Raw genomic sequence first — 25,745 nt, 5'->3', positions numbered from 1 at the left:
AAATAAAGGAAAAAAAAGAGAAACTCATTAGTGAACGGTAATAAATAACAATAACTTAAATCTCAATAAATATCTTCTCTATATTTCTGTATCTGAAACAGATGCATTGCATCGAGTAGCTTCTCTGGTCACTGGTGACCACGCATGAACGGAGCTGGGGTGTATGTAACATCTGTCTCTCTGTAAACCGACAGGCCCAGCGGGTCTCCCTGCCCTGGGGCGGCAGGGGGGGGCCTTCCCCACTCTGCTCTCCTGCAAGAATGCTGCCGAAAACCACAACTGGCTTCCTGTTTCCAAGGACATAAAGGAAATGGCTTCAGGTTTGGTTGGAGTCACGAGGACAGCCTTTCTGGTTCCTAGCCAGCTTCTTCCCACCCCATGCACCAGGTTCAAAATCAATCACCGACCCTTCACAAAAACACTGGCTGCAGTGAACCTCGGGCCTCAACTTCCCAATTCAAAGGCAACGATCTCTTGTGTCTTTGCTGCTGCTGCTGTTTCTCCTTCCTCCCCTGGGGTATGTCTCCGCCGAGTGACAGAAAAACAAACCTTTCTCGCTTTCAGCAGTGAAACCTTAATGACAAGGAGTGACACCAGGATCACCATTTCCCCGGGTGTCTCCAGACGTGTGAGAATAAACCACAGGAGATACACTGGCTTGGTTTCAAGTGCATCCGCAACTGTGCCCGTGACCGGTGGTGGTGGGCTGTATCAGATGAAGGGAAACGCCCCGCCAGGGACACCAGCCCTGAGCTTCTGGTGACGTCGGCTGCTGGCCGGAGAGGCCGGATGGCTGTTTTCTCTCCCGTCCAGTTCTCTGTAGCTGGATCTCCCTCTACCAGGCTCCCCCAATGGCTGCCTTCCTCCTCCTCCTCCTTCTCTCTCCTCCTCCTCCTCCGTCTCCTTGGTCCTCATCTTCCGTTCTGGGCAAACATTTCCTGGGAACCTTGGTCCCTTTCTTTGCACTGTAGCAGGAATGCAATACACAGCGGTCTCTGGAGCCCGAGTCAGATACATCCACACCTTTTAGCGGAATGCTTTCTTAGAATATGGTAAACCAGGTTGTCATCTAGAAACGACAGGTCGTCATCATAGGCGATGGGTCTGCAACATGCCTGCCCTACTTTGTCACTCACCAGCCTTCTATTTTTGGATAAGTTTTTTAATATTTTGTCGTACATTGTCTCCGCTGCATCACAGGAGCCGCTGCAGTATCTAAAAATCAGTTCCTCCTTGGTTTCGTAGCCCAAACCCAGGTCGGTGACGTTTAAATGTATCGCAGTTAAGACACAACCCCGATTTCTGCCCCTCTGGCCTCGCCGACCTTTCCCTCTGGAATTCTCCGGGTTCGCGGCCGCTGCCTGCCGATTCCGCTCCCTTCTAGGTGGCACGGCCATTTGTTTCTCCGGTGACCTTTTCAGTCTTCTGATGGTGGCTTGAATAAAATCCATGACGTCGTCAAACTGATCAGGATAATCCTCTGGCATATTTGCTGTTCAACAAGGAAACAGAAAAGGCCACATGAGATGACAGTGATCCTTTCAAGCAGTCTGCTACATCAAAGTGCCTCCGAAAGTCAGCCAGGATGGGACCCACAGAGAAGCCACCAGCCAGTCAGGCTACGTGACCACTGTCCTCCCCTGACAGCAGAGGCTAGAACGCACCCAAGGCTCCACGAAGGAAACGTATCCAATTAATAGGGGAGACTAGCACTGGAGGGTGACTCACTTCCTTGCAGAAAACACATCCTTAGCAGCGCATCTTTCATTTGAATAACATCTGCCGTGTGGAACAAGTCTGTATTGAGGTTGCTGGGAGCAGGCTGATCCTTGAAGGCCATTTTTCGTGGCTGCTAATATGAGCTAGAGTAGTGGCTCTCAGATTTGGGCGTGGATGAGAAGGTGCGGGGACTCTTGCTGAAATGCAGATCACCGGCCCTACCCTGGGTGGAAGGTGTGGGAGGGGGCCAAAGAATCTCCATTTTTAGTTAGTTCTGATGTAGGTGACCCACAGACCATAGTTGGAGAAGCCCTGTCTTAGAGGGTGAGGATCGGGAAGGATCCTCCAACACTGCTACTTGCACCTGCAATACCGACTGCTCTTCCCTTGAACCCATCCCGACTCACACCTCTGCACGGCTGAGTGGAACCAGAACCATTTTGATAGAACAAATGAAAAGCTCATGGATTCAACTCTATTATATGTTAAAACTTCCTTTAAAAACTTCCTGAGAAACAGGCTACTTTTCACTGACAAAGAGACTACCGTTTCCTCAGACCAGCATGACTTAAAAAAAAAAATACAGTAGGAGAGACTGGATGGCTCAGTCTGTTAGGCATCTGACTTTGGCTCTGGTCATGATCTCACAGTTTGTGAGTTCAAGCCCCGCACTGGACTTTGTGCTGACAGCTCAGAGCCTGGAGCCTGCTTCAGATTCTGTGTCTCCCTCCCTCTCTCTGCACCTCCCCTGCTCACACTCTGTCTCTCTCAAAAATAAATAAATTTTTTAAAAATTTAAAAAATACAGTAATACCATAAGAAGACATTTAAACGTATCATCATTCAGTGAGATGAGATGCTGGTTGTGGAGAGAGGCAGCCTGACCCCGGGGTGGGGCTCAGCCTCTGCGGCCCTGCCCACGGCCTTTGGATGCACACAGGACAAGAGATTTGCTCTTTAGGGAGATCACATGGAGGAATGGGGAGGCAGTGCTTCTCAGATATCGGAGACCTTTGGGTAAAAGCATGAATTCCCAATTCCTTAGTATTTTCTGCTGTTGTAGCATCTGCTTTGGCTGAGCAGGTTAGAGAAGATGAGCTACTGGAACAATTAAATGCATTTCTAAAAGAAGAAAGCCATTCAGACCCCTGGTGATGAACGGTCCTAGAGCTTTTATGCTCCCTCCATATCAATTCTAGGTCATTGAGCCTGTTTAAGGTTATACATGGCTTTGAAAAATATACCTCAAAATAGTCGTTCACAAGAGTGAACGTGTTTTGCCAAGACCATGGTAAAGCACACAAGGTTACGTTGTGCTAACTCATGGCACACTTCTTCATGAACTGATTGTTAAAACAAATATCAGGTGTCCTATTGTATAAACAAAATCCAGCAAAGGCAACTTAACTATGTCTATCTATTGATTGTTTGGTCAACTGAGAGATCTATATTGATAGATACTGATCTATCGAGGTTATATTATATATGTATATGTATATATATTCTAGGATACATAATAATGAAGAGAGTGGAGATGGTGTGGAATCCCCAGAACACCTCATTGTCTGACATCTAAAATTTGGCTTTGGATGTTTTTGCCAAAACATCTAAATGTAACGCCTTCATGCCAGCCTTAGCCTTCAGTCTATTTTCCATTCAGCAGCCAGAGTGATGGTCCTAAAACTGTTAATGCAGGTCATGTCCCTCTCTGTTCCAAACTCTCCAGCGGCTCCCCGTTTCTCATGGAGTAAAAGCCAAAGTCCGCACTGGCCTAAGGCCCTATCTGACCTGGCCACCCCTTCTCCTCCAGCCTTTGTTATGTCTGACCTTATCTTCTACTTCTCCTTTCCTTTTTGCCGCTCCTCCAGCTTCCCTGGCCGCCATCCCGTTCCTCACACGCAGGGTTTCTCAATTTTAGCCCTACTGACATTTTGGGAAAGATCATTCTTTGCTATGGGAGGCTGTCCTCCTGTGTTGTAAGTACTGAGCAGTATTCCCGGCCTCTACCCAGGAGGTGCCAGTAGTAACCCCGCACCCTTCCCTACACATCGCCTAATGTCCCGGGGGAGAACCATCGTGGGCTGAGAACCACGGATCAGACACAAGCAGGAGCTCAGGGCCTCTCTGCTGGCTCTTCCCTCTCTGCGTGTACCACTGCTTCTGCACAGCACCCACTGGCTGATTCCCACATCCCCTTCAAATCTCTGCTCAAATGTCATCACCACCAAGTCCTATCTGACCTCCCTGTTTAAAATGCAGTCTGTCCCCAAGCCCAAATTCAGACCCTCCCACCTTGCTCCCCCCACCACCATACCAACACACTGTAGGACTTATTTCTTATGTTTTTTTAAAATGTATTGTCTGTTTCCTCTGATAGAAAGTCAAGTCCAGGAGGCAGGGGCCTTTGCTTGGCTTGTTCACCAATGAATTCCAAGTGCTTAAAATAGGATCTAGGCCCTCCATACTTTTTGAATGGATTAGAGCACTTTAAAGCATAGAAGAAGGAGTCCTTAATTTTTCAAGGGGACACTTGGACTTCAGCTGAGAATGACACCATTATGAAATAAAAGGCTCCAAAGGAAACAGACACTGTCACACAGGAAGCCGTGATGATGCCCCGAGTGGCAGCATCATTTTCCACCTGAGAGGTAAATATCCACCTGCAAGCCGACTTTCCTTTCCAGATTCCTGAAGCCCTCAAGTGCTCTCTCTCAATGTCCACCTCATCCTGAGTCTGGGAAACGGCTCATGCTCCGTGGGAGGGACACCTTCTCAAGACGTCTGGTGTGGAAGGGTATGCTCTGAGTTTGCCACTTCCTCTGAACCACTTTCTAACTGGACTTCCTCAGGAAGTTTTCTCTTCTTAAAACACAAAAGCCTTGAAATCACCCTGGTTTAAAGAAATGAGCTACTTATTTTGAAAAAGGAGCTGCTTATGCTATTTGTGATTTTTTTCAGTAATAAGCTATGAAGAAGAAATTAGATTTAGTTGTGCTCAGTTTCAAAAAACCATGCTTGTACAGGAATCGGAACTTCTAAAATTGATATATTAGCGGTGATTAATCAAAGTACAAAAAAGTCTTCATGTTCCCCCAAAGACTCTCTGTTTTACAAAAGGACTCACATGAGGGTGCCCCTTCCCAACCCCAGGCTCCATTCAAGAATTCCTGAATGGGTCAGTAACTTAAGAACTGGGGGACACAGAAAGTTAAAATCGCTTAGGAATCAACTGAAGGTTAATCAAAAATGAGGATGAAACCTTACTAAAATTTTAACCTAAACTCATGGGAAAACATTTGAGTTGTAAAAGTTCACTTTACACTGCTTTAGAGACTTATTAATTTATGCAACAATAAATTACATAATTTTATATTACTGGAGTTATAATAACAATTTGAATCAGTATATATAATGTTCTTATTTATTGCCTGATACTTTCAAAGTTCCCCGAAAACCTTTTCTGTCCTTTTGACGACATTTTGACTGCATGGCTTTGTCCACGGGTTTTGCTTGCCAGATAAAATGCAGAGTACCTAGTTAAATGTGAATTTCAGATAAATGGCAGATAAATTTTTAGGATAAGCAGTCCTAAATAATGTTTGCGACATACTTTGTGATGAGAACACTCAGTCCGTTGATTTGAAATTCCATCTGGCTTTTTCAGGGTGATGTGTGTAGCAGTGTGAATGTACCAATCACCCATTGTTTTGGACGATGTGGTGAGTAGATCATTGATCCTGAATTAAAAGGCTTCCAGAAACATGGGAAGTAGTCAATAAATGTTCAATGTTACACCAAAGGGTGTATAGCTAATAAGAATTTGTCATTTGATGGAAAAATCTCCCTCATACCTTCAATATTTATTGAAGCCCCAGGTTCATGCCAGAGGCAATTCTTATCAAATTGAAGGTTTCCCCCCACTTCTCTTTTTTCTTTCTTGAAAAATAGAGCAAAAAATAAATATTTATTCTGCAAGTCTTACATGGATATGAATTTTAGAAACCAGAAAAGAGTAACATTATATTTTCCAAACCACAGAGCAAATAGGCCTGTCTCTTCCAACTAAATTACTCATTCCAGGCCTGTTGATGTTGACTGAGTTCACTTATAGAGGGCACCTTCATTTATCAACACTAGGCATTTTGGAGGTCTAAGGAGCCATACGCCTCACTGCGCCCGTCCTCAGAAATTCTGCAGAGCCTCGAACACGGCCCCGGCAGACCCACAGCTGCCTGTATCTTCCAAGAATTCATGGAGCTGAGGGGAAAGAGAGGGGCTGGGGTTTGGATTAGTTCCCTAGATTGAAACTTAATGGCATATCACTTCCTCCATCCTATAAAGGCCTTGGCAGAATGTCCGCTATACAAATAGCCCTTGTTAGTATTAACTTTGATAGTAAAGTACTTGCAAACCACAAAAGAGGAGTGTCATTTTTTAAAAAACTAGGTCAAACACTTGCTCATTTCCCAGACACACTTGGAGGATGTATCTGGGAAAAACACGTCCATCTAAAAGCTAACGTCTTTGAAAAATCAAGATGTTCAAATGCACTTAAGCGATCCTTCAATATGTAGCCACATATTCTGGCATTATTCTCTTTAAAATACTTTAACTTTGATGTGGCCTTTGTATAAACAGTGTTGTATTTAAACAAATGAGACCTTGTACTGGGACATAATTCTGGGAATAAACCATTCACAGCGAGACTTTGCCTCCCCAGATTATGGGGAAAATATAGTAAAGTCACCTCAGGAACAAAGGTCTGGGATATTGTCTGTTTTTTTAAAGGCAATTGAGGTTTTACAGAAACAACAGTGAGGCCTCAGAATACTCCTTGTGATAGCCTAACTAAAAAGTACAGAATTCAAAATAGTATCTTAGATGAGTAGGCATTGAATGGACAAAGCAATGTCCTAAATGTTAGATTTCTCTTAAAAACACTACGGGTTATTAACTATATTTTAATCAAAGAGATCATTTTATATTCCTGTCAGATTGTCCCCCCCGCCCCCCCCAGGGGTCTAAACCAGCCTTCATTCAGCCTGTCTTGAACCCATGGGCCCCAAAGGGAGGCAGCATGAAGTTGTCTATGAAGCAGTGAGGAGAAAAGGCCTCACCCAGAGTAGGAGTGGGCTCTGAGGACGGAGGGAAGGTCTCTGAGGCTCTGAGAGTTCCCAGCTAAAGGGGGCTGGAACCTAGAAACCACAGTACTTCCTCTTAGAGGAACTGTCTTCCAGGCCAAGTAAGCCTCAGGGATGCGGGGGCCCCAACTAGTTCTCGCTCTGGGGAGGACCAGCTTCCGTACGTCGCTGTAAAGCATCCGGCACCTATGGGCTAGAAGGCCAAGGCCACACAGGTCCAAAGGGGCGAGCTGCTGCTTTGGCCAAGGCCACACAGATGGGGGGATGCATCTGGACCCAGTGCCTGAATGGCTTTACTCCGGGTGGTGCCCTGTTCCAGTGTGAGGCCATGCAAAGCCAAAGCTGGGGCTGTGGAGTGCTGGACAGCCTGTCCTCACACGTGAGCCTCCCCTGAAAGACTGTCCACAGATGGGACGCAAGGGGAAAAAACCCTGGGGGTGGGAGGATTTAACCTGATAGTCTTTACCTGCCTGTACCCCTGGTAAAGTACGGACTGCTCTGCAGACCAAGCGTGTGTACGTAAAACAGAAGTTCCACCTTTCCGCACACATGTATACATACATCCCTGTGTGTACGCACATGCACACGCATGTTTATATGAAAAGAATCAGTCTGGTTGATTAACTTCTCAAGAAAATTCCCAACTAATGTCATTCTTTAGAATACCTTATTTTTACTCGTCTTTAAAATTTTTTTTAAATATTTATTCATTTTTGAGAGAAAGAGAGAGAGCAAGCAAGAGCCTGCAAAGCGGAGTAGGGGCCGAGAGAGAGGGAAGAGAGAGGACCCAAGCAGGCTCCACACTGTCAGGACAGAGCCCCATGTGGGGCTCGAACTCACGAACTGTGAGATCATGACCTGAGCCAAAGTCAGACGCTTAACCAACTTAGTTACCCAGGCGTCCCTATTTTTACTTTTCAATAAGATACAAACCTGATTTTCGTCACTGATACTGAAATATTGTAAGAACTACATGGTGAAATCTTACCTTTAAAATTCCTCACATTACAAAATTTCGTCATTCTGCATTTAAAAGAACAACTTCCTTGATGCATTTAAAAAATCTTACCGATATAAAGGTGGGATAGAGCCTACTTTCACACAACGTTAACTTTAAGGCCAACAACATCTCTGCAAGATTACAGCAGGGATTGCATATTATCTGACTTTATAGATCAGGAAACTGAAGCTCAGAGAAGAGGACCAAAAAAAAAAGCCCACATGCCTCATAAATGTGGATTCAGTTTAGTTTTAAAGTGCAAGGTATGCTGATTTCACCTGTACACATTTACCAAATTCAGATCAGGAAGGGAGAAACGGACTTTGGTAGGAAAATCCAGTATGAACTGAGTTACATGAAGATGAAGGATATTCTAAGTTAGGCGGCCCTGGGCCACAGAACATAGTAGGCTGTCTCTGAAGAGGGAAAAGCCGTGCCTTTCAGGGACATCTCCCACGCCTTGGTTCTTGCATATCACTCCAAGGCAGATCTGGCAATTCCCCAGTGAAAACCGGAAAACCAGCAGCCAAGGGCGGTGGCATGGCAGATTCAGACAGAGAGGCCCCATCTCCGGAAGCTTCTCAAACTCACTCTGGCACCAAATGAGGAGGCTCTCGCTTCAGAGCTAGAGAGAACAGAGCCTGGAATTCCAGTCTGGGGTCAGTCCCTGACCAGCCTCTGACCTTGAACTAGTCGTTTAGCCCTCCTGAGGTTAATGAGAACTTCTCTGTCCACACTTTCCCCAGTGCTAAAACCTGAGTTGGGGAATTCGTTTTCGGTCAACCCTGTCAGGGAGAAGCCCCCCTCTGGCTGATGCCTCCGGACCACTCTGCTCAGGGCCCCACAAAACCTTGTGGGAGGTATTTTACAAGACCAGTGCTCTCACCCCTGAGCTGTGGGGCCTTTTCCTTCCACGGAAGGTATTTTAGGTTCTAGTTCTCAACCTTTTCAGCTTACCTCTTGCCTAAAGAGGCAAACTGCCTCCTCTCGTGGGAGGCATCCTTACACCTCAGTCTCTATCTGTAAAAGTAGGGATGGAGGCGATGACCTCTGAGAGGACACAGTTCACCAGTATGCCATCAGCCTTCTGTCTCCATCACCTGACAGTCAAACAGTAATCTTGCCATTTTCTTAAAATCTCATTTTTATCCATTTCTGTTTTTGCTGCTTCAAGCGCATTTGGGTCCTACCTGGCTGATGATTCCAAGGCTAGAATTGCCCACGGTGACTGCTACCAAATGCATCAAGGACCCAGCTTGTCTTAGAAGCTGTTGAGTGTTGTTCATATCTGCCCCTCAGTGACCTCTGAAATGTGTGTGTCGTGTTAGTCCACGAGAATGTTCCAATTCTCTGGAAAGTTCTACAGAGTTTTGTCATCTACTATTTATAAGTGTTACTTTTATTCACTTATTTGAATTAATTAAAAATAAAAAGTCTCCAGGTCACGAAGCACCAGAATGCTGATGCATCTCACAGTGAGGAACGACCACCCGTGCTTTCCTATACAGGGCAAGCATTCACCCGGTGTGAGCCAGGCCATTCTCGTCATTGGCTACTCTTGGGTTACCTTCAAGAGGGGTCTGGGGCAGCTCTTTCCCTAAGAATAATCAGCACTTGAGGCAATTTACTAAGTCGTTGTGACTACTGCCAGAGCTACCAGTGCATTCTCTCCGTGACCCGTGGTTTGTTGACAAGAGAGCATGACGTGGGTTTATTTGAAAAGTATTTGTGTTATAAAAACACCAGTGTTTTGTTGTTTAAAAAAAGCATTTCTGGACCCTCTCAAAGCAGAAGAAAAAGACCAACTAGAATGCAAACCATATCAGAATATAGGAAAAGGAGCCTTGGGTACACTTTTAAAAGCCGCTTTGCTCATCAAAAAGCCATTTGATTTACTGTCTCCACCTACTTTGACCAGCATTGCACACAAGTATCAGTTATACTATCTTGAATTTTTATCTTACAACTTAACTAAGAAAACTTGTCCTGAGTGTAATGGAAATTATTCCATGAATACAAATAGCCGAAAAACCTCACTCAGGAGGAGACAGACAGTATATTCATTTTGCTATTCAGATTCTGATTGCCCTGTTCTGATTTCCACCTATGTGGTCCACCCTTTTATTATAGTTATGTTAATAATTTTACAGTAATACAGCATGGCTCCCCTGGGGGGAAAATGTCCATTCTCCTGCTTTTAAGTCACGAACACACCCCACAGGGTGTCCATTTGTTAACTAATCCATGAACACCTGGTGTGAGCTAAAAGCACTCCATAGTCAGCAGTAAACGCCCCATGCTAACAAGCACACACCACGAGCTCGGCTATTGCCTTTATAAAAAATTTATGGGGAAGGGTGAGAAAGTGACCCAGTAAAATTAAGCACACAAAAAGCCAACTGAAAAAATAGTCCCTTATGGTGTTAAACAGAGGCAGGGTGGTTTTTGAGGGGAAACTCAAGAGGAACCTGGAAGCAAAGGAACCTTGACTTCTTCCTTCCCACAAAGCCATGCCTGAAGCCACGCGCAGCAGAAAGTTCTGGGGTTCTGTGTCCTACTTCCCTCAGCCCTCCCCAGGGGTCGACTGAGCAATGGGTAAGAGGAATATGCTGAGGGTCTGCGGGACTTGGACAAGAAGAGGAGGGACAAAGAGATGATGAGAGGAAGATAAAGGGGGTAAAAGAAAAGTATTCTCAATCGTTTGAGCCAGTTCGATAGATTCCTGTAGTCAGATGTGAGGAGAGACTTTCTACCCCTGCAGTGAATGAATTTACCGGTATCTCTAAGACCAGTCACTTCATGAAATCAGCTATATGTAGCACTCCACAATGATTGCATTTACAAAATGCCAACACCTGACTTTTCCTGACATGGCCAGAGGGGTTATGTAGGAGTGTCTGAGGCTGGTGACACTCCTACATAAGTACGTGAATGACGTGGCGGTGTGTGGTCACAAGAGTGAGTGCCGGGCTCAGGCTGCCCTTGTCCAGAGTCTGGCTGACTTGCTTAACCCTGTGGAGTCCCAATTTCCCCTTAAAATGGGGACAGTCACACCTTTAGCACCATGGAACAGACTTTTCTGCTCAGTGCCTGGAAGCATTTAACAAATGGGGTCTACAGTCCGTATGGTTGCCTTTGATACTTCTTCAGCAACACCTGCACAGAGGGCAGCAGTGTGATGATCAGCTCTGCCGGTCTGCACAAAGCCAGGTGAGCCCAAAGGAGATGCAGACACTGCCCCTTGTTAGTCTAGTCTAGTGTGTTCCACAGAGGAGAGGGCCTGGCAGAGCGGTCTGAGGTCTGGGTGTGGAAGGAGCAGCCCCTGTGGTGCTGCCGCTTCTGTGCACCCCAGAAATGCCCAAAAATTAACCACACAAACAGCCCACAGACGGTATTTTTGTGTCCACTATGGGTATGGGTCTGTCTTCAAACTGAGGCTCGTGTCCCACTGAGGCACGCTAAAACCTCCTCCAGTGCTTACGGACCGTTTAAGAGAATCAGTTTCTGCATGTGCTGCATCCTGAAATCGACCTACAAAGGCTCCTGCCGTGGGTTCTCTTTTCCCACATCCCCTCTCATGTCCCCTCTCACGATCAGCCTTCCGGCTCAGCGAGAGCGGGGCACTTCCTGCCCATCTCACTCAGTTCACTGGGAGGCCCCGTCCAGGGGATGAAAGCTGCAGGTGCCGTGTGAGGACAGTTCAGGCATGCGTGGCTCCTAGGGGCTCACTGGTATCAGTGGCTCCTGACGTGAGGACACATCGTCACAAACTTAGTATTCCCGGGACATTTACTCGAATGGCATAACATGGAAGCAATCACATAAATCCAAATGGAAGGGCAGTCTGCAAGGACAGCGGGCAAGACGTCGGATCTTTTCAAAACTGTCAATGTCACGGTAAAAAAAAAAAAAAAGAAAAGAAAAGAAAGGCTTGGGAGCTATTCTAAGGGAGAGTAAAGAAATACGATAATCAAATGCAATCTGTGATCCTTGATTAAGGAAAACAAACTGTAAAGGACATTATTGTCACAGCTGGGGAAATCTGAATATAGCAGTATTATTAAACTTCCTGGGACTGATAACTGAACTGTGGTTATATAAGGTAATGTCCTCGTGCTTAGAAGGTACATGCTGAACTATTTGATATTATGTTTGTAACTAATTCTCAAGGAAAAAAAAACAAGCAAAATGCTAAGAGGTCAGTCTTGGTGAAGGATACATGGGTGTTCACTGTACTGTGAACTATATGTACTGTGAAGTCCCATATGAGTAAACCAAGACACTCTGAAGCGTGTGTTTCCATGTTTCATTCTGGCCAGGCACTCACGTCAAGTCTCTGTGCTTTATCTGTCTGTCCATCCACCCATCCGTCTACTCATCACCTAATTAGGATCCAGAAGGGTGATGGCTGTCAGGGATATATATTAACATGTGTCTTTAAACTGAAAGTGAAGTCATATCTTTTCTGACCAAAAAATCAATTAATCTGGGCTGATTAGTTTGATGATTTTCCATGCACTGAATAAACTAAATTTGCAGCTCTAAGATTTCGCCAAACCCCTGGAAATCATATCTGGTACAACTATTAAGCTTGTGACTAAAAAATTATAGATATCACCTCGGAACTGAGCAATAGTTTTTCAACATTCTTTCTGCAGGTTTACAAACAAAAAGGTTTGAAGCCTTTTAAAACCATGCCTTTCCAGGGGTACCTGGGTGGCTCAGTCGGTTCAACATCCAATTCTTGATTTTGGCTCAGGTCATGATCTCGCAATTGGTGAGTTCGAGCCCCATGTTGGGCTCCACGCTGAAAGAGTGGAGCCTGACTGGGGTTTTCTGCCTCTCTTTCTTTTTCTCTCTTTCAAGATTAATACATAATTTTTTTTTTTNCCTAATTAGGATCCAGAAGGGTGATGGCTGTCAGGGATATATATTAACATGTGTCTTTAAACTGAAAGTGAAGTCATATCTTTTCTGACCAAAAAATCAATTAATCTGGGCTGATTAGTTTGATGATTTTCCATGCACTGAATAAACTAAATTTGCAGCTCTAAGATTTCGCCAAACCCCTGGAAATCATATCTGGTACAACTATTAAGCTTGTGACTAAAAAATTATAGATATCACCTCGGAACTGAGCAATAGTTTTTCAACATTCTTTCTGCAGGTTTACAAACAAAAAGGTTTGAAGCCTTTTAAAACCATGCCTTTCCAGGGGTACCTGGGTGGCTCAGTCGGTTCAACATCCAATTCTTGATTTTGGCTCAGGTCATGATCTCGCAATTGGTGAGTTCGAGCCCCATGTTGGGCTCCACGCTGAAAGAGTGGAGCCTGACTGGGGTTTTCTGCCTCTCTTTCTTTTTCTCTCTTTCAAGATTAATACATAATTTTTTTTTAAAAAAAATGGCTTTCCACCTCCCTCACCTTATTAAAGTCATGCCAAAATGGGTTTAGTCTCTACTGAGCTAACTGGTCGATTCCCAGTAGTGACCCAAGCTTGGCCTGTGCAGATCCACTCCTGTTCCCACCACGGCAATCACTCTGGATTGGTGCAGTCACCCATGGCTTCCCACGTAAATGTCCCCTTTCCCTGGGCAAAACAGGAGTGATCTGAGAATGAGTGCCTCCCAGAAGGCCTCCCAAATGCTGCCAGCCTACCAAACATTCGGGCAGACCTCACTTTGTCCCAAATCTTCAGGAGCCTGCTCTTACTGCAACAAACATCAGTGATATAGAAGTACGTACAGAAATTCACGTATCCCTCCTTAAAAGCTTCTGGTCTGGGCTTCAAAGTAGCTATTAATACTATGAGCCGAGGCCGGCTGCTACCCAAATGGAAATTAAAAAAAGAAAAAAGAAAAAAGAAAAAGGCTTAAACATAATTTAATATTCCTTGCTTCTATTAGCTGGCTCTTTTGATTTTCTTGAAAATCTGTGTTTCAGGGTTAGTGAATGTATTTTTAGCAAGCCATTGTTTGTGTTTTCTCAATCTACTAATACGGGAACACAGTCTGTGTTAAGCTAAGAAATACTGGCTTTGAGACCAGAAGTCTGAGGTCTGAATTCTGGTTTCACTACTTAGTAGATTTGTGACACTGAGCAGCTCTCTGGGTCTCATTTCTTATTCTGTAGAATGGGGATAAAAGTATCTCCTCCTTTCCAGTAGAGCTCAAACTTACTCAATTTTAGCATAAGATACAAAACTTACTCATTAAAAACGGAGTTGACTACGTGGATCTCTAAAAGGCACTATGACACTAGCTTTATTATTCAGCTTTTAGTTGTAGTTATTCACTTAGTTGAGGATCAGGAAACTTTGTCTATACCTAGAAACTTTTTACAAACGAGGGCGCAATACTTCCAAATGGAAAATATGCCTCTGCCACAGACTCCACTCAGGAGCAGCCTGTGGACCTGAGTCAGTTCTGCAGCAAAAAGCTTTGCAGCAGAATCCCCCTCGCAGCCGCCTGCCTACTTGGGAGGCTCCACTGGTCCCCTGCTGCCATCAGAAACAGCAAACCCCTAGGGCGCCTAGGTGGCTCAGTCCATTAAGCATAGGATTCTTGGTTTAAGCGTAGGTCATGATCTCACGGTTCGTGGGTCTGAGGCCCACGTCAGGCTCTATGCTGTCAGTGTCAAGTCTGCTTGGGATTCTCGCTCTCTCCCTCTCTCCTGCCCCTCCCCTGCTCGTATTCTCCCCCCACCCCTCAAATAAATAAATAAACTTAAAAAAAAAAAAAACGCTTCTTGTCCAGGATTTTACAGCATCTCATAATCTGGGTATCACCTACGGAGATATCCTAAATTTCACACCACTTCCCGCCACCTGTTCTCAGCACTTGGCGACCGGTCTGGCCTCCTCCGTGTATTCACCACCTGCCCCTTCCCCATATCACAGTCATAAATTTGTCCATGCTTCTCCCAAGTCTGGAATGTGTCTTTTTCCCTTTCCCTTCCCTTCCTAATACCCATCTTTCAAGTATAAGCTCAGATCCTCGCTCTTCCCTGAATCCTTTCCTGCTATGATCTCTAAATCCCAGTGACCTCATTGCTAGGAATTCTTACCATGACCTCAGCTAATGTAAACCCCTTGGTAGACATATCTATCTGTCTGACTGATAATCCGCCCACCCACCCATCTGCCTATCCATTGTGTACAACTAGATCATAAGCTGTTTAAGTTCACAATTTTGTCTTTTTGATGCCATACAGCACCTAGCACATGAAAGATATTTAATACTTGCTTCTTGATTGAGCTCAAGTGACTTATTAAATAAATGTTTTAATTGAATGAAGGTCCTATGGGCCATTAAGTGCTAAATAAAATAGAGATGAAAGGGATGTTAGGAAGGGAAAAGACCTTTTATTTTTATATCAGTGAAAGTAGAATCTTTCGAGCATAATTCTTAGGCTGTTGGATCAGCCAAAGGTCCTAGGATTGGCCAATCCAAATGAAGCCTGAAATAGGTTTCATTAAACAGCAACAGTTTGCTATAGGTCTCAAGATGGGGGCCAGAGTGAGATATTGGTCTCAGATCTAAAGTGAGGAATCCATGCTTCCTTAAAAGGGTCTGACATGCAATTTATTGATTTCAAGAGCCTTGTCCCAAGGGGCAGGGCCCCTTTCCAGCTTGGGAAGTTAATTTATTATAGTACCGCTCATTCTTACAGCCAATAAAGCAAGAAAAAGGAATAGGCAGATGCTGCTCATTTATTCCACATTCTATATCCCATAACATTAGATTTGAAAGCTTAATATTTAACCGGCTTCTGAAGCTTCCTTTGCTGGATAACAATGGGCTGAACATTTACTAAAGTTCACTGAAAGAGTTTTGCTAGGTTGCTGAAACAAATCAAATTAAGCATTTTCAAATTAAATATCCAACAGGGATCACTTAAAACAAAAACACTCAATACAGGTAGCCTCCAAACCACAGCGCCACCCCCACTCCGCCCCCATCATTTACTCAAGGGTCTGCCTGCCTTCTCGCCAGCAGGGGAACAGGGTCTCCCTAACAAGCCCATGGGAAACTGGTGGGAAAAATTTCACAGGACCTACACGGGCTCAGAAAGTGAGGAAGGGAAGGAGGTGTGAAACCCAGGAGGAGCCAGGGGTCCTGTCCCGGGGGGGCAGAATCCCAGGCAAGTTTAGCCTGACTAGTGCTGACAAAATGATGACTTTGGTGACCAAAATAGCCTGCCTGCAAGGCTTGCATTTCTTTCACTGTCCATACTATGTTGTGCTGCTTGAAATTCCACCATTTAGAGCAACATCTTGGCAGAGGCTGAAATGAAAGGGGGAGGTGGGGAAAAGGCACTCACTGGGCTGTTGGAAAGAAGATAGTGACTAACAACTGCAATACTTACTTATGGGGCATGGATTTCACAGAGCATTATTTCATTTAACCCTCATAGCAACTCCCTGAGATAGTTTTAATACTGTCCCCATTTTCCAGATGAGGAAACAGAGGTTTAAAAGTAATAGCTGGTTATGTGCCCAGGCTGGGGTCCAAACCCTAGTCTGATCTGACTGTGTGAAGCGCAACTCTTGCCTATTGAAACTCCCTGATTTCTTGCTCTATGCCCTCTTTCTGCAGATTATGGGACTGGCACCCAAGAAGAGGCTCTAGCCTAATAATATTGTGAATTATATTTTAGTTATATTATGGTTTACCCTTAGGTTTGCATGGGCCCGCCCAGGCACTGGATAGCTTGATTTATAACATTGTTTCCATAGGAAATTGTGTCACTTGCTACCAAAGCGGTAAAATATAATCCCATCATATTACCATAAATTGTGCATTACCTAAAATTATAATTTAACAAACGCTCACTCTTTCTTCTAGATGGCTTCTCGTCACACAAAAATTCCACCATCCTAGCCCAAGGCAGTTCATGTTTAGTTTGGTTTACAATACTGCTTAAGTGTACCACACTGTACATCTACTAGGATAGTATGTGCCATGAAGGCAAGGACGTTCGTCTATTATGTGCACCATGGATTTCCCAGCACCTAGGACAGTGCCTGGCAAATGTAGGCGCACATTAACTATTTGTTGAACAAACAAATGCTTTTGGCTCGCAAATTTTATTTCATTTTTTTAATGTTTATTTTATTTTTGAGAGAGAGATACAGCATGGGCAGGGAGGGGCAGAGAGAGAGAGGGAGACAAAGAATCTGAAGCAGGCTCCAGGCTCTGAGCTGTCAGCACAGAGCCTGACACGGCGCTCGAACCCAAAAACTGTAAGATCATGACCTGAGCTGAAGTCGGATGCTCAACCGACTGAGCCACTCAGCCGCCTTTAGATTGCAAATTTTAAAACACATGCACTTTCTGCTTTTGCTTGTGAAACACACTTAGAGCTGTCATATACAGCCGAGATCTGGCATACGACGATGATTAACGAACCTTTAATACATTCAGACAGCCTTATGCAACAGGGTTTTAGACACTCGTTGAAGACCTTCCTCCCTAGGTAGCAAAACTGAAAACTCTGCATCTCAGTGGTTTGGGGAAACTGGTCCCAGTGTCTGCAGACTGCCTCCCACCGTGGCAGAACTCTGGCCCTCTGGACACGCTGCCTTACCCTGAGGACCACAAGGGGTTAACTTTCAGCTCTACAATGCAGACCTCTGCTAATTTCACCTTTTGTTTCACCTTCTAGGTTCCTCACGCCTGCTCTAATCACATTTTGAAAAAGATACGGACAGAAAACAAAACAAAAGAACAAAGATAGCTAAAGGGACAAATCTTGGACGCCCCGAAGGGAAAACCGCAAGTCCTTGAGTTTAGACAAGTTCATAGTTGCTACAGGAGGCAACTACAGCCCATTCACTTGATAGCCAACCTGTAGGCAAGCAAGTGAACAGGTAGTTCACCCTGTGATGGTGCTAGGAATAGAATTCTGGCCGTTCTGTTTACGTTGGGAACAGCAGAACACACACAACCTCAGGAGTGAGTGCGTGCAGTCTAGCCCCCTTGGCACAGGGTGGCTGTTAACGTGGCATGAAATAGCCTTTGCTCAATCACTGAGCCCCAAGCATTTGAAAAGAAGAGGGAGAGGGACTATTTTCGAATGAAACAAGTGACTTGATGTTTTCTACAGAAGCCTTAACCAGTTGCACGGTGTACAGTGCAAGATATAAATGTCAGCACTGTGACAGGGGCGTGTTGACACCGGCTGAGCGTTCAAAGTCTGCACACTGTCATTATTCTGCCTTCCCTGCACTGACAGCTTGCTACCGAATTGAACATACCTGGAAAGATGTCAACTTGGCTTACAATGCAGCTCAGTTTCTCTTTGGGAATGTTTCCGTTTCAAGTGTCCTCTAGGATCTATTGGGTCTTGCCATGGATAAAACAGAATTGGGTGTGTTCTGCCGGTTCAAATGTAGATAGAGTAGTAGGAATTTTGTCCATTGATGACTTAGCATCGGTTTTGGAAAAGGGAAGTAATGTCCCTTCTCCCACCAGTCCTCTGCACACCCCCACCCTGCCCTAATCAGTAGATTTAATGCTACCCTGCTTGCTTTGTTGCTGGTTGTATCTGCAGATACACAGATTTTCTTAGGGTATTATCAAATCATAGTGATTCAACCCTGACTGCACAACAGTTACTTGGGGGACATCTAAACTTCCAAATGCCCAAGCCACACCCAAACCAATTAAATCAGAATCTTTCATGGTGAGACCCAGCATCAGTGTGCCATTAAAGATCCCCATGCGATTAAAGTGAGCAGCGGTTTCTCCTTCTGAGTCTTCCCAGGGGACAGCTAGGGACAAAATCTCACAGCCACTGGTGTTTTTGAGTGGAAAGCACCCCCCCTCCCCACTCGCCCGCCTTACTGCATGGTTGTAAACTGTTCACTGAGGTCTAAAGTAAGTAAGTAACTTGTCCAAAGTCAGAAGTAGTTGAAAGCAGAGCCAGGACCAAGAGCCAGCATTAAATCAGCTGAGGTAGACAGGATCCTAATATGCTAATTAAATTTCCATGAACTAATCAGCTTCATAATCAGGCGCAGTCATACTTCTCCTGAACATCCTGGCTGGGGAACTATTATCTAACACTGTGTTCCTGTTCCTTTGGCCTAGGCTGTTTGAATGAATGACAACCCACTTACTCAGCTCTCATGGGTACTATTCTGAAGACAGTGGCACTAAGGGGCATTTTAAATTTAAGTTTCTATTGGAGAAACATTTATAAACAGTAAGGTGGAAATTCATGGTTGAAACCAAAGCCTTTAAAAATAGGTTTATGCAGGGGTGCCTGGGTGGCTCAGTCGGTTGAGCGTCCGACTTCAGCTCAGGCCATGATCTCATGGTTCGTGGGTTCGAGCCCCGCATTGGGCTTTGTGCTGTCAGCTAGCTCCGAGCCTGGAGCTTGTTTCAGATTCTGTGCCTCCCTCTCTCTCTGATCCTCCCCTGCTCATGCTGTCTCTATCTCTCTCTCAAAAATAAATAAAATATTTTTAAAAAATAGGTTTATGCAGGAGCGCCTGAGTGGTTCAGTTGATCAAGCATCTGACTCTTGGTTTCCGCTCAGGTCATGATCTCACAGTTTGTGGGATTGAGCCCGGAGTCTGGCTCTGAGCTGACAATGCAGAGCCTGCTTCGGATTCTCTCTCTCTTCCTCCCTCTCTCTACCTCTCCCTCACTTGAGCTCTCTCTTTCAAAAATAAATTTTAGAAAAAAGGTAAGTTTATACCACTAACTGACAGAAACTCTTGGAACAGTNCTGCTGGGTCAGAGGGGAGTTCTATTGTTAGTTTCCTGGTCACTCTTGAAGTCTTAATTTGCCTTTAAAAATGCACCTTTTCCCCTTTCTTGGGACTTCTGGAAGAAGATGCTTTTATTGTTGTAATTAAGCATCAAATGAGCACATCACATTTCTTGCACTGTTTTTAGCTAAAGGCCACTAGCTTTGGGGGACTCTTAGCATACAGCTGACTTCTGCTGTGCATATGACTTCAGTTTGTTTTCAGTGCAAAATAGCTAGAGGGAGTAGCCAGGGTAACATCCTGGCTAGGCTCACCACTGCTATATTTTGGGGTTGTGCCAAATTTTCTCCTGCTACTGCTGTTACATATTTTCCCAATAACCTCTAACTTGTAATGTATGCACATACCTTGCTTTAAGCAACAGATAAAGTTTTGAAGAGCAGAGGGTAAATTATATTAAATCATAGTTGACACACCCTAATAGAGTGCTATCTAAAACATTGTTGAGGGGGAAATCACATACATTTATTTATTTATTTATTTATTTATTATTTATATGGTCTTTTCTTAAGAGTTAATACTGTCATGTGTGGACTGAACTACAGCTTCATTCCCTAGTCCTAGCTAGCACTCTTACTGTTCAGTCTTTCTAGAACCGGAACTTTTCTTAACAGATTTGACACTGCCCAGATGCTTGCTCTGGAAATCAAGGCCCTTCTGTGTTTTCTCTGACTCTGGCTTGGCTTTGGAAAACCTCAGCCTCTTCCCTTGCAAGGGCAGTTCCTTAGGATGGAAATGCAATTGTTTTCCAGAATTCAGCACAGCCAGGCACACCCAAACAGATAAAGGGCTTTGGAAGAAAGAAAAAGAAGAAAATAAAAAAAGGGGGGGGGTACTGTGTATATATGATGAGGACGCTGCGAAAAGGGGACAGCTGCGTGCTTTTCCTGTGGTGGTGGTAGCGGTGGTAGCGAAAATATCTTTTCGTCGCAACGCTAAAAGGACAGCATAAGCATCTGATACCCCCTGCGCTGTAAGGACTAGGCGGCGGGGCCTTTGGGCAGCCACCGGCAACCTCGCCCTGGGAGGGGGCTTCCGCGCGGGCGTGGGGGGCGGTACAGCAGTCCCCGCCAGCTTGGGGTGCGTGCGGGCGGCGGGCAGGGGTGCGGGGGGGACCGCCGGCGGCCCCCCCGCGGGGAGGGAACGGTTCTTACAGTCACTGCTCAGCGCGAAGGGCGCGCGGCGGCGGCCGAGGGAGCGGTCTTCGGCGGGCACCTCGGGAGGCCTCTTACCGGCGGGCAGCGGGAAGGCGGACGCGGTGTGGAGCAGCACCAGGCAGACAGCCACGACATCCCATAACTTCATCTTAGAGTCCCGTCCGGCGGCGGCACCTGCGCGGGCGGGGAAGAGGACCGGCGAGTGCGCGTTAGGCCGGGGCGCCCCGGACGCGGCCCCCCCGCGGGCCTGGTGCCCCCCTCCACCCTCGTCACCGCCCTCCTCCCCGACGGCTGCAGCCCCGCGGCTCCTGGACGTCCCGTGCCCTCCTTCCAAAGCCCGTCTTCGTCCCAGGCGCGGCAGGCTCTCAGCCTCCAATTTACCACTGCCCTTCTCTTCTGCTACCGGATCCCTGGGGTCCGACTTTCCAGCGGGGCCGCTGCCCCTGCTCGTACCAGCGCGACGACAGCACGATACCTGGCCAGCACGACGAAACCAGTCCTGGCGCCCCCACCTCCCCATTCCCGGGGGACGGCGAGGCAGCGGTCACACTGCATCCTCAGCCCTTCCGGGCAGCTCCCTTAGGTCCAGGGAACAAGCTTTCGACCCAAGCACGGGGCCAGCTTTGCATTTTTGGAATAAAATCAAGGTCGCTGTGCCTGGGGTCCTGAGCCTGCTCTCAGCTGGCTGCGGAAGGCCTGGTGCAACCACTCTCTCCACCCCAGCGATTCATTCCTCCCACTTATTTATAGAAGGATTTTGTTGCTGAAGAAGAAGTTAGTAGGGACTTGGGGACTTTGGGCCTGAACGGAAATACCTGCGCTGTTACTTCCCAAAGCATCAACTCGGTTTAAATTATTACTTCCATCTTCTAAGGTTATGAACATTAAATAACGTATGAAAGACCTAGAGGAGCCTAAAGTAAGAGCTCAATAAGTGCTCCAGCATTGCTGTTAGGTAGGGGTTGCATTTGTCTCGAGAATTGTAATCCTTCGTGATATACCCTCCCACGCTCTGTTTTCTTTTAGCAGTTTTGCGAGATTCTGGCCCCAAATCCCTTCACCTCCCAGAGGAGCCTCGAGCTCCCCATGCCCCTGTCACGGTCACTCCAAGACGATTGTACCCCGCCTATGACTCTGCGGAGGCGCACGGGCTCCCCAAGGCCTAGCCCACGAAAGGGTGCGGAGCTGGGGCTCAGTTCTTCTCAGGGACGGGGTTCCGTTTGGCTTCTCAGTCCCCAACAACCGTAGACAGGCGGACTAGGCAATCGCAGTCGGGGGCGGGCGAGAAAAAGGCACTGTCAACTCGGGGCCATGCCCCAGCCGATAAGGAGGGGGAGGAGACCCAGGCACCTCGGGGTGCGAGGTTACTTAGTGACTTCCCAAAGCCAGGGTTCCAGTTTCCAAGGGAATTCTCGAGTGGAAACTACGAGATTCATGCAACTGATTATCCCCTCTCCCCCAGATACGATTCTAAGGAAACTCTCCTTGACCTTTTCCCATGGGGGAGAGTAAGCGTTTCCAGGTAAAGGCAAAAACTTCGGCCTTCCACACGTCTATACGTTCCCAGGCTTATCCGCCTCCCTCCCAGCAGCCCTACCGCCCCCCACCCCCATCTCCACCCAGAACTCCAGCCCAGATTGCCTTGCAGGCCACCCGGGGAAGCGTTTAATTCGGCCTCCACCTCCCACCGCTGCGGAGACAAATGCATTTTCCATCCCTCGAGAGTCTGCTCGCTAAGCAGCTGTGGGGCTCGGGGTGTTTGCAGGGGCTGGGAACTCCGGGCAACCNAATGAGCGCACAGGAGAGGAGGGGGTGGGGGAGGAGCCGAGGCTTCCCGCCCCCTCGCCCTGGTGCCAGCTCCAGGGTGCGTGCGAAATGGCTGGCGGCCCTGAGGCGCAGGGAGCCGCGGGGTTAATGCGCCATTCCAAATCGAGGTGCCCGCCAGCAGGAAGAGACGGAGGCACCAGATTTCCCTTCCGCATTAAGAGGGTTTTTCCTTTTTTTTCCTGTTTGGCCGACAGAGAGCTTTTTAAATTGGATGTGGAGATCCCCAATTATAAGTGTGGAGAAGTTGGCAAAAGAGGAAACAGTGGAAAAGTCGCCGCCTCGCCAGAGGAGGCTCCCGGCTCCCGTTCCCGCCCGCGGCCGGGGGCGGCGCAGGCCCGGAAAGCGCTCTCCCACCTCCCCTGCGACGGGGAGGCGCGTCCTTCCCTCGCAGCCTCGGCCGGGCGGGCCCTACTCCGAGCGGCTCTTTAGTTCCCCGTATCTGCTGGACGAAGGGAAAGGTGGGCGTTTGCGGCCTGAGCACACGCAGTGCTCTGCTTAGGACGCTTTTCTTAGAGCCCATCTGGGACCCCCAACTCACCCCTCCCACCTCGCCGCTTCCCCGTTTGTCTTCTTTTAGCTTTCTCAAAGCACAGCTGCGGGACGTGTTTCCGCTGCAACCAGCAGCCTTTGCTACGCGCGCGAATATTGCTCAACGCGCTGCCCGGTGCGGTAACCACGCTTTCCTCCCGAAGTCCGCTCCGCCAGGTGCCCCCGCACGCATTTTTGTACCCACAGGCCGCCTCCCCGCTGCGCCCGGCCAACGCGCCCCGCAGGGAAAGGGCGCGGCGCGGGCGCGCGCACCAGGTGGCCCCAGGCCCGTGGCGGAAAGGGTGCCTGCAGAGCCGCAGTGCCCGCAGAAGCCGCCGCTCGCGGTGGGGCGCTTCTGGGTTCCCAGCACCAGGGGGCACCAGAAACCGTCCGAGTCCTGTAGCGCCCACGCCAATGAGAGGCTGCGGCATGTTAAGTATAAAATCGGCGAACAAGCACCCCCGTCCCTCCCTCATTCCCCCCAATTCCAGATTACCCCCGAAAATTCCGGACGTGTTCACCAGCAGGTCTGCTCTTCAGGCTCCTCCCCTCCATCCTCTCTCCAGTTTTCTCCTTCCCACCTCACCTGAGCTGGTTTCTCAGTAACCTTTTAAAATCCCCCCTCCCCCAATTCCCCGCGTCACCGTGACACTTCCCCGGGGGCGAGTGCCCCCGCCTCCAGTGCCCCCGCACCTTCCTCTGTCTGGCAGGCTGGGAGGTTTGTTTGGACTCCGGGAGAGAAAGGGAGGCGGGGTGGTGGGGGGCGTGCTGTAACTCCGAGGTTTCTTTTTGGGGTAGGGACAGAAGTTGCTGAAAGATGTATTGCTTTTTTCTTAAGTGTGCCTCGTGCCCCAGCCTGACGGAGGACTCATTCCCCCCGAACTGTTGGGCCCAAGACCAGGGGGGGAAAGACGGACGTGTGCTGCGTGCAGTCTGGGGAGAGGTCTCCCTGTAAGGGGTCCGAGGCCGTAATCCAGGTCCGAGGGGCAGCCGAAGCCCTTTCCATAGTGGGTTGGGGACGCTGCGGGTTCCCTGGACACCTGACACTTGCTGAAAAGGCGACCCTGTCCCCAGCCCCGCCAAAGCGAAGGTGTGGCTAAACAGGGCGCGAGACTTGGTCCCCGCCGGGCGGAAGCCGAGCGGCTCCCACTTTGAGGGCTTTGCAAGGAGAGGTGCGTGCGTGAAGTTGGAAGCTGCATCTCTTCCTTGGAATACTTTAAGTGTACATTCAAAATACTGTGCAAGAGTCGAGTACGCTCTAGCACACCCGCGGCAGGGGCCGGAAGAGTTGTGTTTGTCCCCGCCAATGAGCAAAAATGTTGGGAGCAGGGGGTTGGGCAGCAACCCCCCCCCCCCCCGGGGGCGCGCACGCCGGCTCTGCGGGCGGGTTTGCCACGGCCCACACTAGGGAGGCGCCAGGAGGCTGGGGGGTCCGGTGAGAGGCCGTTCCCACTCCCCGATGAGGGTTCGTTCTCACCAGGTGGGTCTGGTAAGCCAAACCACGGCGCAGTCAGCCCAGAGGTGCAAGGTAATGGTGGAGGGTGTTATTGGGGAGGTGGCACAGAACAAGCAAAAAGAGGTCATTAAAATAATCACTTCGATGGCCTGGCGGAGACATTAAAGAGTTTCAAGAACCCGACTGAGGCGGAGACCCAAGTCCTGGACTGTCCAGGCAGCCCCTCTCCTAACCTCGACGGGCATGGCTAGTTGGGGTTGTGGGGATTATCGAAGTGCAAGCAACCGGGTTCCGAAAAGGGCGAGCTTTGCAAGACGGCGCCTGGACGAGGCTAGCCCACTGCTTTTAGGTTCTCAGCACCTTTGCAGCAGTCCCTTCCACGGTGTGCGCCTTCCCTCGGAACTGACCCAAACAAGCTCAATAGTAAGTTATACTCCAGGCTATGGTACCTCTGCAGCGGCACGTCCAGAGAGGACATTTTCTGGTCGCGGTGGGTTCAAAGATGACCCCAAACCCGCACCGTCCTGGGACTTGACAGAAGAGCGCCCCGCCGAGTCGGGGAGGGAAACGGACCCTCTCGGGCATTATGGGGGTCCACAAGCATGGGGCACCAGCGATCTTTGCCCACGTGGAAAGGCAATCGGCATCTCTGCAAGGCTAGCCCCTCTCCCGTTCAACTTCTCTCTCCTCTCTCCTCCCGGCGCCTCGGTTCCATCCAGTCTTTCCTCTTTCCAACCTTACCGCCTGCTCTGGGGTCCGGCCGCGCCCCCTCTGCCCTCCGCGCCCAGCAGGCCGCCGCGCCCTCCCGCGACTCAGGAGCCACCCGCCCCCTGCACCCCCGGCCCGCTCGCCCACTTACCTCGGATCCGGTCTCCGCAGACCCCCAGTTGGACATTAACTCCAGGAGCCCGGAGTCCCAGCCAGGAGCCCCATCCGGGCCAAGGGCAGGAGCGCAGAGNCGAGATGGGCCGGGCTGATGCTGCCGCTGGAGCTGAGGTCTGGCCTGGAAATCCGAACGAGACACCACGTCAACCGGCGCGGGGAGTCCCGTGAAGACATGAGGGCGCCAGGAGCGCAGGCTGGTCCTTGAGAGCCCGGGCCGGGGGGCCGGGTGGGGGAGGGGAGACGCGGGGGCCCC

At 48.2% G+C, this 25,745-nt stretch overlaps 1 protein-coding gene across 3 annotated transcripts; it reads right to left on the bottom strand.

The window, feature by feature from the left end:
* Window positions 1-1,007: 1,007 nt before the first annotated feature.
* GDNF (glial cell derived neurotrophic factor) lies at window positions 1,008-25,530 on the bottom strand. 3 transcript variants are annotated; one of them, XM_077763429.1, is made up of 3 exons: window positions 25,467-25,530; window positions 20,794-20,970; window positions 1,008-1,492 (listed from the first exon to the last, which is right to left on the bottom strand). In XM_077763429.1, the coding sequence occupies exons 2-3, from the start codon at window positions 20,942-20,944 to the stop codon at window positions 1,008-1,010; spliced, it is 636 nt and encodes a 211-aa protein (XP_077619555.1). In that variant the 5' UTR covers window positions 20,945-20,970; window positions 25,467-25,530. The 3 variants fall into 3 exon arrangements, with proteins under 3 accessions (XP_077619555.1, XP_077619554.1, XP_077619556.1); XM_077763428.1 differs by lacking the exon at window positions 25,467-25,530 and adding an exon at window positions 21,741-21,764 and having other exon boundaries at window positions 20,794-20,971; XM_077763430.1 differs by lacking the exon at window positions 25,467-25,530 and adding an exon at window positions 21,741-21,764 and having other exon boundaries at window positions 20,872-20,971.
* Window positions 25,531-25,745: the final 215 nt, after the last annotated feature.

Source organism: Crocuta crocuta, unplaced genomic scaffold (genome assembly GCF_008692635.1).
Source record: "Crocuta crocuta isolate KB4526 unplaced genomic scaffold, BGI_CrCroc_1.0 scaffold4, whole genome shotgun sequence".
Taxonomy (NCBI): domain Eukaryota; kingdom Metazoa; phylum Chordata; class Mammalia; order Carnivora; family Hyaenidae; genus Crocuta; species Crocuta crocuta.
The sequence above is the reverse complement of the archived record's forward strand: the minus strand, read 5'-3'. Positions and strand labels throughout refer to the sequence as shown.